The sequence below is a fragment of the Poecile atricapillus genome, chromosome 4, assembly GCF_030490865.1.
Source record: "Poecile atricapillus isolate bPoeAtr1 chromosome 4, bPoeAtr1.hap1, whole genome shotgun sequence".
NCBI classification, from domain to species: domain Eukaryota; kingdom Metazoa; phylum Chordata; class Aves; order Passeriformes; family Paridae; genus Poecile; species Poecile atricapillus.
In genome coordinates this window covers 38,897,501-38,911,527 of record NC_081252.1, presented here as the reverse complement: position 1 = coordinate 38,911,527, position 14,027 = coordinate 38,897,501, and the positions used below count along the sequence as shown (strand labels likewise).

The 14,027-nt window shown below is 36.1% G+C and overlaps 1 protein-coding gene across 1 annotated transcript in view; it reads left to right on the top strand.

Annotated features, from left to right (window-relative positions):
- Window positions 1-6,827, top strand: part of SH3RF1 (SH3 domain containing ring finger 1) — an 83,685-nt gene extending 76,858 nt beyond the window's left edge. The window contains exon 12 of the mRNA XM_058838575.1: window positions 4,201-6,827. Coding sequence (XP_058694558.1) covers window positions 4,201-4,369 — 169 coding nt within the window. The 3' untranslated portion in view covers window positions 4,370-6,827. The remainder of the gene's footprint in view (window positions 1-4,200) is intronic.
- Window positions 6,828-14,027: the final 7,200 nt, after the last annotated feature.

The following is a 14,027-nucleotide window of genomic DNA, read 5'->3' as shown; positions in this document are numbered from 1 at the left end:
ATATTCTATCCTTGCTATTATTTAAGTGGTAATTGCTACTGAAGAAGCATTGCTACAAAATAATTCTCAGGGTAGTCATGCAGAATTGTTAAATTTTTGTCAGTGTGTTTAGACAGAATTTCATCTGAGGTCCCTTTGCCCTTTTGAGGACAGGGTTGATTTTTTTTCCTGCTGATGTGCCCTTGCACATTTCCCTTGGCTGAGTTTCTTAAATTGTGATGGCTAATAATACTTAAAATTTACATTGTACTCAGTATCTTCAAAGTAATTTGTAAGCATTGATTAGTTTTCAGCAGTCTGGAAGATGTGGTGGGTAAGAGTCATATGGCACATTCAGTGAAAATTTGAGTTGGGGAGGGAAATATTCATGAGGATAAGCTCAACAAAAAGCTGAAGAACAGAGAAATCTCCTCCTCGGATTATTCGGCTCTTATAACTCACAATTCTAGTCACGGATTACAATACAACTGTAGAATTCCAATTTGGAGAATCCCAGTCACCTGAGACTCTGCACTGGGGCTCAGTCATTTCTTCTGATTCTCCAGCCAATACCTAGGTTTTCTTGGGCTGATTTATTGTATGGATGCAGTGCTGACAAGGCCAAAGATCATTATGTTTTCTTTACAAAGAAAGACCCAGCTCCCTGAAATTCCCAGACTGAGACATGCTATGCTGTGAATATACAGGAATTTAGTTATCTGAGGAGTTTACTTTTTCCATAAAAGTTAAAAGAAAACTTCAAGCTCTTTTCATGAGCTTTCTCTTTTAGAGGGAAATGTTGCTTAAATAGCCTTAAATTTTACAATAAATATACAGCATTGTAATAATAAACTACCCAGCACTCCATAGTGGTGTTAGAGACTTGAAGTTGAACCTAAATACATATCACTGTGTATCCTAAATTATAAAATGAATCTTTCATCCAGTTACAGTGAAAGAAAAGCAGTAATTTTGTTCTGTGATTAAAGTGACCTAAGTAATTTCATCTACCACAAAATGACTGGTGTAACATCTGCTCCCTGTGGCTTTATAGGGCAGCAAGCCTTACCACATCTGGCACCATTTAATGCTGGTAATTAAATGCTGAGAATCCCTCTGCCCTCCATGGGCGTTGGTGATCTGCATAAGTTGAGACACCCACTCAGAAGACACAAGATCTGCACAATAGCAGGGCACACTTGAGCTGGAAAGTAAAAATTCTAGGAGCAAGAAAAAAAGGCTAAATCAAGAAGCTGAGTAATAATTATTAATTTAACTTGTGTAATGATAGTAATTCCAGCTTTCTGTGTTTCTCTCAGCTAAAATTTTCTGCATGTGAGAAAGTATTATTGTCCACTTGTTGATCAGGAAAACCACAAATACTTGTCCAAAAATCAGCCACAACTAGTTGGGAATAAAAGCGGTATTTTGTGTGCAGTGAAACAGAAGCAACGAAGAAATGGAGAAACACATGAAAGATATAATCTTTTCCATGTTACTGAAAAGTGTGAGAAATGTCAATATTAAAAATGAAAAGTAGAATGGAGAAATATGAAGACAGACCACCACCCTCTTAAAAGTAAAAATTAAATTCACAAATACAAAGCAAAAGCACTGTGGGATATAGCCAGACACATTAAGAATACCAGAAAACAACCAGTGGCAAATATTTTGGCTACTTCTGGGAAGCTAAAATACTTTTATTTTTATAATAACATTTTGTCACTAGCTGATTAAAAAGAATTAGGATAATATTTGGAAAATTAATGGAAAATGTTATAAGACAGTCAAAGAAAAATAAAAGAAAGGAAAAACATCATAGTTGTAAAGCTTAGGTGCATGTAAAATATTAAGTGACCACTAAAGATACACAAATTTGATCTTCAGTCACTGAAAACATTTGCCAATACTGAACAGGAAGACAAACAAGGAAGCGTTTTGGAAGATTCAAACATGTGGGAATTAACATGGTTTTCCAAAACATAGGTCATGCTTAGTAAATAGTATTGTTTTTTCTTCAGGGACCTTGCAATGAACTTTTGAGATGAAGCATAAGCTTTTTATTCTGCATGAAATTGGTAGTTTTGGCAATATGTTATAGATGATGAAATAAGTAATGGAAAAATAGTTTTTGTTCCATAGCTAATCCAGGGTGATCTGGATAGACAGCTGTGTCAATGTGTGATGGGTCTGATCACTTCTCTTTGGGTAAACAGAATTTGTAAAATGTGGCAGAAAATTTGAAGAAGGACACATGATTTACAGGTGCAAACCCGATGAGTTTCTTCTCATTAAAAATTAAAAAATACAGTAAAATAGCACTTTAAAACCAGGGGTGTTGTGCCTTTAGGCACTAGATTTCAAGATGAATGTCAAAATAGTTGGGTATCTAAAATTTAACAAGAAGTACTGAATTACTGCAGAGGTTGTTGGACACTGTATGGGAAGCTCAAGACAACTGTTTCTGTGCTAGCTGGTGATCCTCTAGGGATGACAAAGAGAAAATGGGAGCAAGCAGCAGCAGCAGGGAACAGACTTGTCTATCAGTCCAGGGGAGCACAGAGGTTACTGACAGACAGAATTAGAAACTGAAAACAAGCATATTTCAAATCAAAAATTTACAAGGCAGTGTTTGACAGACTGCAAGATGAGGCAGGCAGGTATTCTTTCTTGAAACTTGTTTTTTTAACAGACTATGTAGTATTCTGGTTAATTTTCAGCCTGGGAGCAGCCTGCTTGTTAACAACAGTAGAAGTTCTTCACAGCTTTATTGCAGTTCTTTATCCTTCACTCCTTGTCCTGAGTAAAGGCTGTTCTTTTAACTCAAGCAGTTTACAGTCTCAGTTTAACTTACAGTCTATTAAAAATATTTGGTTCTCATTTCCTAAGTCAGCATTAAAACCCAAGTTGCCCACAGCAGAAGTCAGTGCAGGCCTAGGTTGGATGCAGGGCATTCTGGAGCTGTACACTAATAAATCTTGTAATTGGCTTGGTAGCTTTTACAAAGCATGAATCTAATAATTCCTGTGCTCTAAAATCTGGGGATTGCCATAACTGAAACAGTCATGGCTTATAAGTCACTAATAAATAACATTTGACAACTAATTAAGTCCAAATATGTTTTGCTATATTTAGATTTCCTAAGAGACTTTATTTACAAAGTGCAGCTACACTTTTCTGAATACTTTTAACAGTATGGACAGACTAATTTTTGTTTCATATGTTCTTAAGCAAAACATTCTACTATAACACAGTATCTTTGCCTGCTTCAATATTGCAGAACTAACTTGTTTTATTATGTGCGTATTGAGCTATAATTGGCATTCCATCCTTTACTAGACTATATCCGGTTATTTGTCTTTTCATCAGATTGTTAATTTATTTTAATCTATTAAAATAATAAATTACTTTAAGCTTATTAAGATAATAACTATCAGTCTATGAAGTAATAGAGTTTTACGTTGATGTGAACTGAAACTGTGCAAGAAGAGATTGAGAGGTGTTATGCATGTTAAAAACAGAGAAGTTGTAGCCTCTTTTAAGGCACTCATATTTGGAAAGTGATTTTACTGTGAGAAACTTAAAAAATACACTTTGTGCCAAGTGTTTAAGAAAATTGTTGTGTTGAATATAGTTTTTAACATAGTAGTACACAAGTTGAGCAGCTGTGTCCAAATGAATGGAATATGTTCTATCTTGAAGAATTTCTAAGGAAAATGAAAATTATTTAAAACAGCAAATCAAATTAATAGGTTCTGTTGGTTTCTTCCTTTTGTTCTTTGCCTTTCCTTAAGAGCCATCACTGGAATAATAAAAAATTAAACATACATTTGTAAAATTATGCCTAGATACTTCTATGAATGCTTTGATTCTTTTTGAATCATGCTGACTGAAAGAGTCTGCAAATTTATACTGGAAAAAATGTTTACAATTTTCTCCTGTTATTTAACCATTGTATTTAACATGGATCTTGGTGGAAAAAAATCATAGGAGATGCATGAATTTGCCTTAAATTTATTATGTTGCTATTGCTATTATCTGTTCAAGATACTTTTCAGTTGTTACATACTCAGCAAACTCTTCTAGACAGTTTCCTGCATTCATAATCTTCAGCAGGCACATAAAATATTTTTTAAAGTATTGGGTTAACAAAAAGGTGGGGGAGGGGAAAGGGGGCAAAAAAAAAAAGAACTTCAATGAAGGTGTTTTTTTTCTACACAGGTACAGGGTTGTGGTATCCTATCCTCCTCAGAGCGAAGCAGAACTTGAACTTAAGGAAGGTGACATTGTTTTTGTACACAAAAAACGTGAGGATGGCTGGTTCAAAGGCACTCTGCAACGAAATGGAAAGACTGGCCTTTTCCCTGGCAGCTTTGTAGAGAACATTTGAGAAGATCCATTCCAAGAGCTTCAAATCATACTGTACTGTAAAATAGCACAAATATTTTGCCAGAAAAAGCAGTCATGAAATATTTTCAAATGACTGTAATGTAAACAAAAATCTACATATTTTTACAGTGTCTATAGCACAATTACACCAGCGAACAAAGGAGATGAAGGCATCTGCTGGTTTTATCACTTTGAATTCTTAAGTGTGATGTGTGCCTTGTACTGTCTGATTTATTATATAGAGGAATTTTTTTCCCCAAGTATGTTACATAAATGAGCAATTGTTTACAAGGCTGTAACTAATTTATTCTTGGGTTTTTTTTTTTAAACTTGAATTTTGTGTAATAGCTAAAATTCTTGTGACTATGATTTTAACAAATTATTAATTTATGAAAGAATAACAAAGGGGAAGCTGGATTCTCTCCTTATGAGCAAGCAATTATATCTGATAAAGAGCCTCCCATTTATCCTCTGGACATTTTTCCCCTGCTGTGTCTGACAGTAGAGTAAGTCTCTGTTGTATGAGTTAATGTTGAGTGGTGGTGATGTGGCGTCAAATAGAATTTGCCAAATGGGGAAAAGATGTGTATTTTCTTCTTTGGACAGAGAAAAAAAATGTCAGTGGTGTTCTTGAGTCTAGTTTTACTTCTTCATGAATCACCTAAGTAGAGTAATGTTTCCAGGAGGCAAAGATTTATGTGAACAACTGAACAAAACCATCTCAAGGTTAGGATCATCTCAAGGATAGGAAAGAAGAAATTTAGGAGTGCCAACAAGAAATCCCCTATACCTTCTGTTCATGTAATAACTTGGCTGTTTGAGCAAAGCTTAGCTTTGTGTATTTGGCCAGTTCTTTGGGCATTTAGCGCTCAGGATCCAACAAAATTGGAAGGAATGTTAAAGCCCAAGACATAGAATGAATATAACTTGAAAACATCTGTTTGATAAGACTGAATATAAAAATAAAATTATAAGTTGTACTTAATGTCTAAAAATGCCTAAGACGTGTAATTTGCTGTTTTCTTCTCAAAATGATCTGCATGGCCAAGAGATGTTTTAAAATGTCTGAGCAGTAGTGGTGGTAAGTGATGCACTTGTGTTAAAGTAAAAGGCTGTATGAAACACTGTGAAAACTTTACTAACTTCTTAACCATTGCTACTTTGCTATGTTCTGACTTTTTCTTTGTCTTGCATGTGTTACTCAATTCCTGCAGTAATGTAACTGTGCATGATTGGCATTTTCCATTCCAGTTTCCTGTTGCTGGTTATTTTGCTCTGAAAGTTTCCCAAAAGCCACTTGACCAAAACTAGTGAGTAACTCACCTTCAACCAGAGAAGGTGTCCAGTGTTTGAATCATTAGTAAATTTTTTTAATGTCCTTGCAGCTGATGGATAGAAAGAATGCAGCTTGCAAGAAGTATGTTGTTAGTCTTTCAGGGTTTTTTTAGAGATTTGACACTGGCGAACACACACACTACTCAACTGAACTTGTTTTTTTATTTTATTATTTGATTATAGCAGTTTATTGGTGATTTTTTTTTTTTTGTAAGACACTGACACCATCATCTCCATTTAAATCTGATCTAACTTGGCTGTTGCTCAGCACTTTACAAAGGGAAGCCAGTAAGGTGATTCAGTGTCGCACAGTACAGTGATCTGTTAAATCCTTATAATTTTCTTAAAGTTATACATTGAAAAATATCAAATGTTAATTACAGAGATTTCTTGCAATGTCAGGTAGTATTGTGATGGTCTTAAAAATAAAAAATATATAAATATATATAGTTGGACATGACAGCATTCCCAAATTAACCATCTCTCTTAAACACTGTATCATTCAGTTTTTACATTTTAAAATCTTTTAAATAGTTTACTTGAATATTCATGTAATATATAAAGGTTTTGTGAAATTAATTTTAGTTAGAAAGAAGCTGATATCAGCTTTCGTCAGCATAAATTGGCACTAGTGTGTCGTAATCTTATTTTGGAAAATTTAGTGCATTTTATATTAAAGACTACTAAAGGTTAATTTTTTTCTATCTCTACTCTCCGTATTTTAAAGTAAGTGACTAAAGTACCTCTATTAATAGAATTTAATGATGTAAAGTCAGTTAAAAATCAGCTGTTAATCCAATAGTTCTGTTAGATGGAATACATTTTTAATTGATTTTTTTAACATTGAGTAAACGTTTGTAAAAAGGGCTTATTACATAGCAGTGCAACAATGACAAAAATGCAGTTTATCATGCCTTTTTTTGTGATCTTTTGGGGTTATTTTTGGTTTTGGCTTGGGATTAATTCAGTGTAGAAACAGATAAACCCTGTGCATTTGCTTTGTGTAATTCCATAAAAAAAATTTTGTAAGGTATTTTATATCTATGTTTGAAGTCCAGTGAATGTTACGTGTTTGATTTATTATGTTAAACTTCTGATCCTAATAAATATTTTCTTAGCAAACAGTTACAGCAAATAGTGTATGCAAACATCAAACATAAATTACTTGTAAAAAATTTGCCAATAAAATTCCCAGAATTTAATTTCCAAATTCCTAGGAGGGTATTTCTGCTCACAGAGAAAAAGTGTTTGGATTCCATAATGTAAGAAGCTTGGAATGATGACTATAATGCAAAAACTGTAGAGAGAACCAAGGACCTGGCTGATCTTTTCCCAACTCCTTATTTCAGTGAGTAACTTCAGAAAAGAGTAGGTAACTCCATCTCAGTTTGTTCATGATGGAACTGCAGTCTCAACAACAGAATATCAGGTGCACAATAGTTACAAACTGCTTTCCCTAGAGGAAGAAGTGTCTGGGGTAATGGACCTGCTGTGGATATATTGGGAGAGGTTGAAGCATCTGTCTGAACTTCCACTGTGGGCAGAAGTGTTGGTTGGCAAGAGACTTGTTTGCCTGAAGAAGTTTTCTGTGCACAGCAGTCAGGCAGCAACTGGCTAACGAGGAGACCTTGATTTGCATGTGGTTACATGTCTGCTATATACACGTGGCCTCTGGGAAAATGGAAATTAAACCTAAAAGTGTTTGCAAATGTTTGAGACTTGGTAAATGTTGCAGCTACTGTGATAAGCTCAGTGTTAGTTAAGACTGACAAACAGAACCTAAATTGTACTAGCAGTGAATGGTGCAGCAGTGGGTGCTTTCTGAAAGAAGGAGCATCTTGTCTAACCTTCCTTAATTAAGGGGGGCGAGGGGAGGGGGGAAGGCAATAAGAAATTAAGTATATAGAAAAGAAAGATTTTTTATTTTTTTTTCAGAACTGTGGTCTGACATCAGTGCATCCGTAGAAGAAAAGTACACACAAACATCATGGCTGTGTAGCCGAAGTAAGATTATTTCTTCGGGTTGGCTTTTTTGTTTGTTTGCTTGTTTTGCACTGTAATTATTGAGTAATTCTAATAATGTTATTAACATTTGGCTCACCAAAGGTACATGAAATCCTGTTCACCCTCACTTCATTGCCTCTGCCATATAGCAGTAATGACAATTATGATAGTTTTGCATAGGCTTAAAAATACGGCTTCTGAGCATTCTAGCTTTTTTCAGAGAGCTGACAAAATATATCTGGCTTGTTCTTTCCAAGTAGCTTTAAGCAAATATGTTTAAAGGTGCACATTGACCTCAATGAAACACAATAATCCACTTGTCTAGTTAAAAATATTTGTGTCTGCCATTACTAAAGCTCCTACAGTGTAGTCTTTCATATATGTACACAATTGTGGCATCACTGCTTTCTGTAGGATACACCAAATTTCTTTGGATTCCTACTACGCTTCTGCAATATGTATACTTCTCAAATCATGCCCAGGTGCTCATTCCCTGCACTTGGTTAATAATGGTAAATCTTAAGCAGATTTGAAGCTTGATTTGAACAAAACCAGTGTCATAAATCTTTTGAATAACAGCAACAACACTACTAATGGTAATTATTTTTTATTTGCATACTTGCAGTATTTGTATACAGGAACAAAAGAGCTGAGAATGCTGATGATGAATGATGAGAACATGGACATTAGATGTGGCAGAAAATGAGAAAAAGGATTTGGAAGATCTGTATATGGGACCTGAATCTTAACTAACATGGTGATCTTACCTTAGTTACTAGAGTCACGCTCTGTGAAAGGACCTGAGAGGAACTTGGATGTCTAAGGATGAAGATGCAGCCCTCCGTCTTTATCCAGTCTCTTAAGTTTGTATTTGTTTGGTGCTGGTGTCTAGAACAACTGCTGTTCTCCTGTCAAATACATTTGAAATCCAAAACTAAGCATTTGTATTTCTGAATTCAGTTGCTGGTTTGCATTAATAAACAGGAGTAGCATCCACGTTCTACGTATTTTATGCAGTAACACTAACATTGGGAAATGCAATGCATTCTTCTTCCACAGTGTCATCCAAACAGCTCTTAACTTTCTGGGAGACAAACTTGTTGGCAACCTTGAGGTAAGCACCTGCTCTTGAAAACTTGAGGTGTCACCTTTTTGCATCTGTTTCCTCCTTCGCCAATTGACAATTCCTGTGCTTCTGAGGTACATGGTGTAAAACTTGCTTTCAAAGTGAAGGCTGACTGGTTTTTGTGAGTTTGAAGATGTATTCTAATGGATTAGATCTGCCTCCAAGTAGGATCATCAACATCTAAACCCTTCTAGGAGGAGTCTGCTCAAGCCCGCCTTCTTTGGGAGAGATTTAGCTGATCTATTTTAGCAGCTGAAGAGCACTTTGTTCAGAATCATCCTGGTGATGAATTTGCTAATACCCAATCTGCAATGTGCAGAAGCCATTCAAAATGTTACATAATGAGTATTTCATGTATGCCTATCAAATCAGAGTAGTTGCACTCTACATAATATTAGCGGATCTCAGAAAGTATTATCTATGTTGTTTCTACTATACTCGTTTCTCTCAGCTATATTATTTTGCTAAAAAGTGGCAAAATCAGTTCTTAACTGCTCTACTGTTCCTACTCAGTGGAGTAAAGAAAATTTAGACACAGTGACATTAGCCCCAGATTTCAATTACTCACAGTTCTAACAAGCTCTTTAAAATTCCCCTTAGCACATGTAAATGAATAGTGCTTGGCTGCACTGTGCACCCAACTCTAGTGCCCACATGGTTCAGGTTACATGGCCCAGAAGCCTTCTGATGTTTGCATCTAGTAGTCATTCAGATCAAAACCAGTTCACAGGATGTCCAAACACTAACTACATTCTCATTTCAGAGTAGTGAGAACAGCCTGTACAGCAGTGCAGAGAGTGGAAATTTGGCTGGCACATCAAGACAAAATACAAAAATACAAATACACTTCAAATACACTACAAGGGCAGAAAGAAAAATGTCAGGGTTTTAAAATATCTGTGCAGGTGTTTTCTTGTCTCTGCTACCTTAGATAGAACCCCATTTCACAAAGCAAATGGACTTTAATTTCTGACTTCCCTTAAACCCCCCCTTCCCTTTCCCCCCCTTCCCAGAAAGGAAAGCAACATAAGCCCTTAGAAATATCCAGATTCTTTGGCATTAGAACACATGGTTGGATTCTCAATTACTCCAAATCAGTGCTACTTCATTGATTTCATTAAACTTTGCTGGCATACACTGAATATGCCCCCTACTGTTAAATAGTGAAGGAAAATATCTGCCCTAAAGGAATGAATATGTTTGAAAGAAACTGAGCTGGATGATTTTCATACTTGGAAAATACAGAGCTATTCTGGCTGTGTTATGCTTCTCTCAAAAACATTTGTCCCACTGGTACAGCTGAGGCACTAGATCAAAGATGACGCCTTTTAGCAGCACTGTAAAGCATAGAAGGCTTGCTCAGTTTTCAACCAAACGTATAAATTTCCAGATCCACAATTACATAGTAGGCTTTTGGTTGGCTAGCAGCTGCTAGTCCCAAAATCTTTTGTGGTTAGTTGCTGCTGTATTTTCTCATGGTGTATCTGTGAATGCTTGGGAGAGGAGATGAGTCAGCAGCAGAATAACTTTAAAGTGGTCATCGACTTTGTTCTCCACAACAAGGGACGTGCCCTAGGTCACATTTCTTATTTCAGCTGGTTGAACTTCTGAATAAGCTGAAGAATGTTAGCTCTAAAAAGTTTACAGTTCAAAGAATTTCTCTCCACTCCTCTGATAGGCAATCTTAGGGTGTCTTTTGAATACACACAGATCAAGAAAATCTCCTTATTTTCTTGCTTATCAAAGCATTACTGTACACTGCTATCCAGCTTCTAAGTTTATAGTACACAAGTAACTATTTGCCCCTGCAGTCACTGAAATTCTTTGCATTCAGTAATTTAAAATCTGTGATACACAATATAGCTTTTTTACAAGGATAAAGTTTAATAGTTTTTTTAAAATGATGTACTACTGGGCTTTGTAAAGACCAGCATTTTCATGGAAGATAAGAGTACATGCTAAGAGATAAGCATTTTAAAAGTTAAAAAAATCATCCTGCCTAGGCATTCAGTGATCGAATACTTGCACCAAATGTGTATTTCTTAATACTGAATGGGTTGTTTCTGCCACAGACATAAAATTCTCAGAAAGCTAGAGAGTGTCTGTTGAGAATAAATAATATTTTATTTTCCAATAAACAGGAAAAAGAGAGCAAGAATAAGATGGCCTTGGAATTCTGTCTGAAGAACCAGAGACTGGTTCAGGACCAAATTTGAAGTGGTCCAGTTGTACATGCCACTGTTTGGATATCCATATCGCTGTTTGGTGGTCTGCCATAGCTGCTCTTAAGAAAATGGCAGATGCATTTCTCATTTGTTCTTTACCTTACCTAGAATACTCCTTGTTAAGGAAATCCACATAGTGTCAAATGCAGATAAAATTTGGCCACAGTGGCAAAACACAACAGTGCTCTTGTAATTTGTTTATCTGATTTGCCAGTGTTAGTGAAAACTGAGAAGATCAAAGAAAAGTTAACTACTAAAATATAAAATTCTGCAGATGATGTTTCTCAACTCCATGCACTGTTCTCAGCACAGGATCACCAGGCTTGAGCATCAGTTTCTGAGTCTGGGAAAGATACACAGTTCTCTTTGTAAAGGCTGACATGCCAGCAGTGAATGTGCCAGTGGGGAGTGGGTGGGAGGAGAAACAGCCCAGTAATTACAGAGATTAGTGAAACATTGTCTGGTCCAACCACAGCTATTTTGGAGTTTTTATTTTACAATATGCTATTCCATTGTAAATGATGCTAACTCCTCTCCCACAGTAGTTCAGGGAGGTTTGTAAGCAGATGTGACCAAGTGTTTGGATGTTAGAAGATGAGGACCACAACAGAACTAAGCTGGTTTCATGTCTAGGGAGGCTCTGCTGACAGCTGTGTTGCCAGAGCCCCCAAGTGCTGGCACAGCTGGGGCTGATGGCACAAACTGCTGTGAGGAGCTGTCATGTCTCTTTAGAGGTCATGCTGATGGGAAATGGTCAATCAGGAGGATGTGTCTCAGTGCTGGGGTGTGTTTATGCTGGCAAACCTTTGTTGTGTGGACTCTGTGTTATGTGGTACTGATGAAGGAGATGATGTGGGAATTGTTCCATCTGTTCTCTTTGTACTTTTTGTCAGTCAGTGTAACAGGTTTGGTTTTGAGTACAAAGTATCACAGTCTTATAGCTGACAGTAATAGTGTACTTGTGCAGATATGATTTAATTAGCCCACAGCCCTGTTTCTATCGAGTAATGGCTAAATCTAAGTACAAGAAGTAGCTTTTGTCAAGTGCAGGATCTAGTTTGGGGAAAAATTAGCAAACCTGTAATTTTGAGCCTCTTTATCACCAGATACTGCCATCAGAGGCTGGAACTCAGAGTTATTTGTGTGTGCCTGAAGATCTGTCATGTACCTGTCTGCATGTTTTCTTTATTGCAATCTTGTCAAAAGCAGTATTTTTAAGGAAATAGGTTTTTTTCAAGGGCACATATTAGATTCTGGTCAACATCTGGTTAATGTTATTAAAAACTCATTTCTGTCTGGCATTACAAAAGACACAAATAAAAAGCCCATGTTTTTGTAACTAAAGGCACTATAGACAACTTTACAAAAGCTTATATAGCTGGCTTATGTTGTGTTTCAGCTATATTTGGTAACACAATAGAATGGAAGAGAATTTTGGAAGAGATATTAGATGCTGAAATAGTAATTCCAAATATAAATGAGGTCCCTAAGGCATGAATGTAATGTCTTGCTTATAACTTTAAATTACTTTTTTATAGTTAAAACTAGCATGTCTAGTGGCTAATTATAATGTACCCTGATGTTATGCCCAACCACCTCCTTTTCTGTCTTTTTCACATGCACCACTTATCCTCCTAGGCCTTCATTTCATAAAGGATTAAGTGCATTGGAGTGTTACTAAACAAAAAAACTCCAAAAACAAACAAAACAAACAAAAAAGAACAAAAGCTTTACATAACAAGAGTAGATTTAAACATGACCTTAAATGTCTGATGAAGCATTTTACTGAATCCTAGTGGTTTTTTCTCTCTGGACCATCCTGGAAATATAATGGTTTAGTTCTAAGAAAAGAAAAAAAAACAATGTTACATACAAAGAGAAGTTATTTATGCTTTTCTAATTCAGCAAAAATAAATGAAATTGACATTTCAAGCCTGAAATTGATTTCTTGGATACTGTAACACATAGGATAGAAAAGTACAGCACTTTGGAGAGCTTGGGTGTGTTCTCTATATTCTAATTGGAGATACTTTTCCATTGTACTAAACAATTTAAAAAAAAAATAATTAAAAAACCCAAACCAAAAAAAGAGAAGCAATTTTTACCTGATCAAACTAAATGGGAATTGCAGTACTTACCCTTTTAATCTGGTCTGGCTTTGTGAAGAACAGTGTTTAGCAAGTGTTGGAGTGTTATTGAGATGGCCAGCCTGAAAACATCAATAACTGGCTGGTTCTTGAGACAGACCAGTGGTGCTGTCTGCGCTTTGGTGGAGGACAGATTGCCATCAGTGAGTGTAAAAGATGGGGACATAAAAAATCTTGGAATAAGATTCAGGATTATTTTATGTTCACAAGCTTGTGGGTGGGGGGAATAGGAGGTAGGAAGTAAAGTAGGGGTCTGGAAGCTTCCATGAGAGATCTTTCTTTTATATTTGGCATAAAAACATGTAGTTTCATGCAGTATACAGAAAGAGCATCAATTAGTTTGGCAAAATCTCTGCAAACATTTCAGAGGTGAGACTGGGATGAGGTGGTTTGGCTGTTGCTGTCTTTCCTATCTGTTACAATGGGAGCTATGAAAACACTGCTGATGGTAAAGGAGTCTGTCATTCTCAGAGAGGTTTCAGAGAAAACTGAGCTAAAACCACGAAGATTTCCAGCTTCATTAATTAGAATATTTTGTCCTCATTTAGAAACCTTCTCAACCATGCAGGCCCTCTGCTGATGTGCAGATTAGCTGTAAAATGTCTTGTTCAGGTTTCAGGGGACTTTATTTGGGTAACAGGAGAACACAACTGGACATTTGTAATCTACCTGTCAGCACAAACTATATGAAGTAATCAATTATTTTGAACAACAAGAAGAAACATCTTCAGCTAGGTAAGTTTGTGAGTCACAGGATCATAGAATGGTTTGGAAAGGACCTTAGATCCAAATTCCTGCTACAGGCATGGATATCTTCCACGA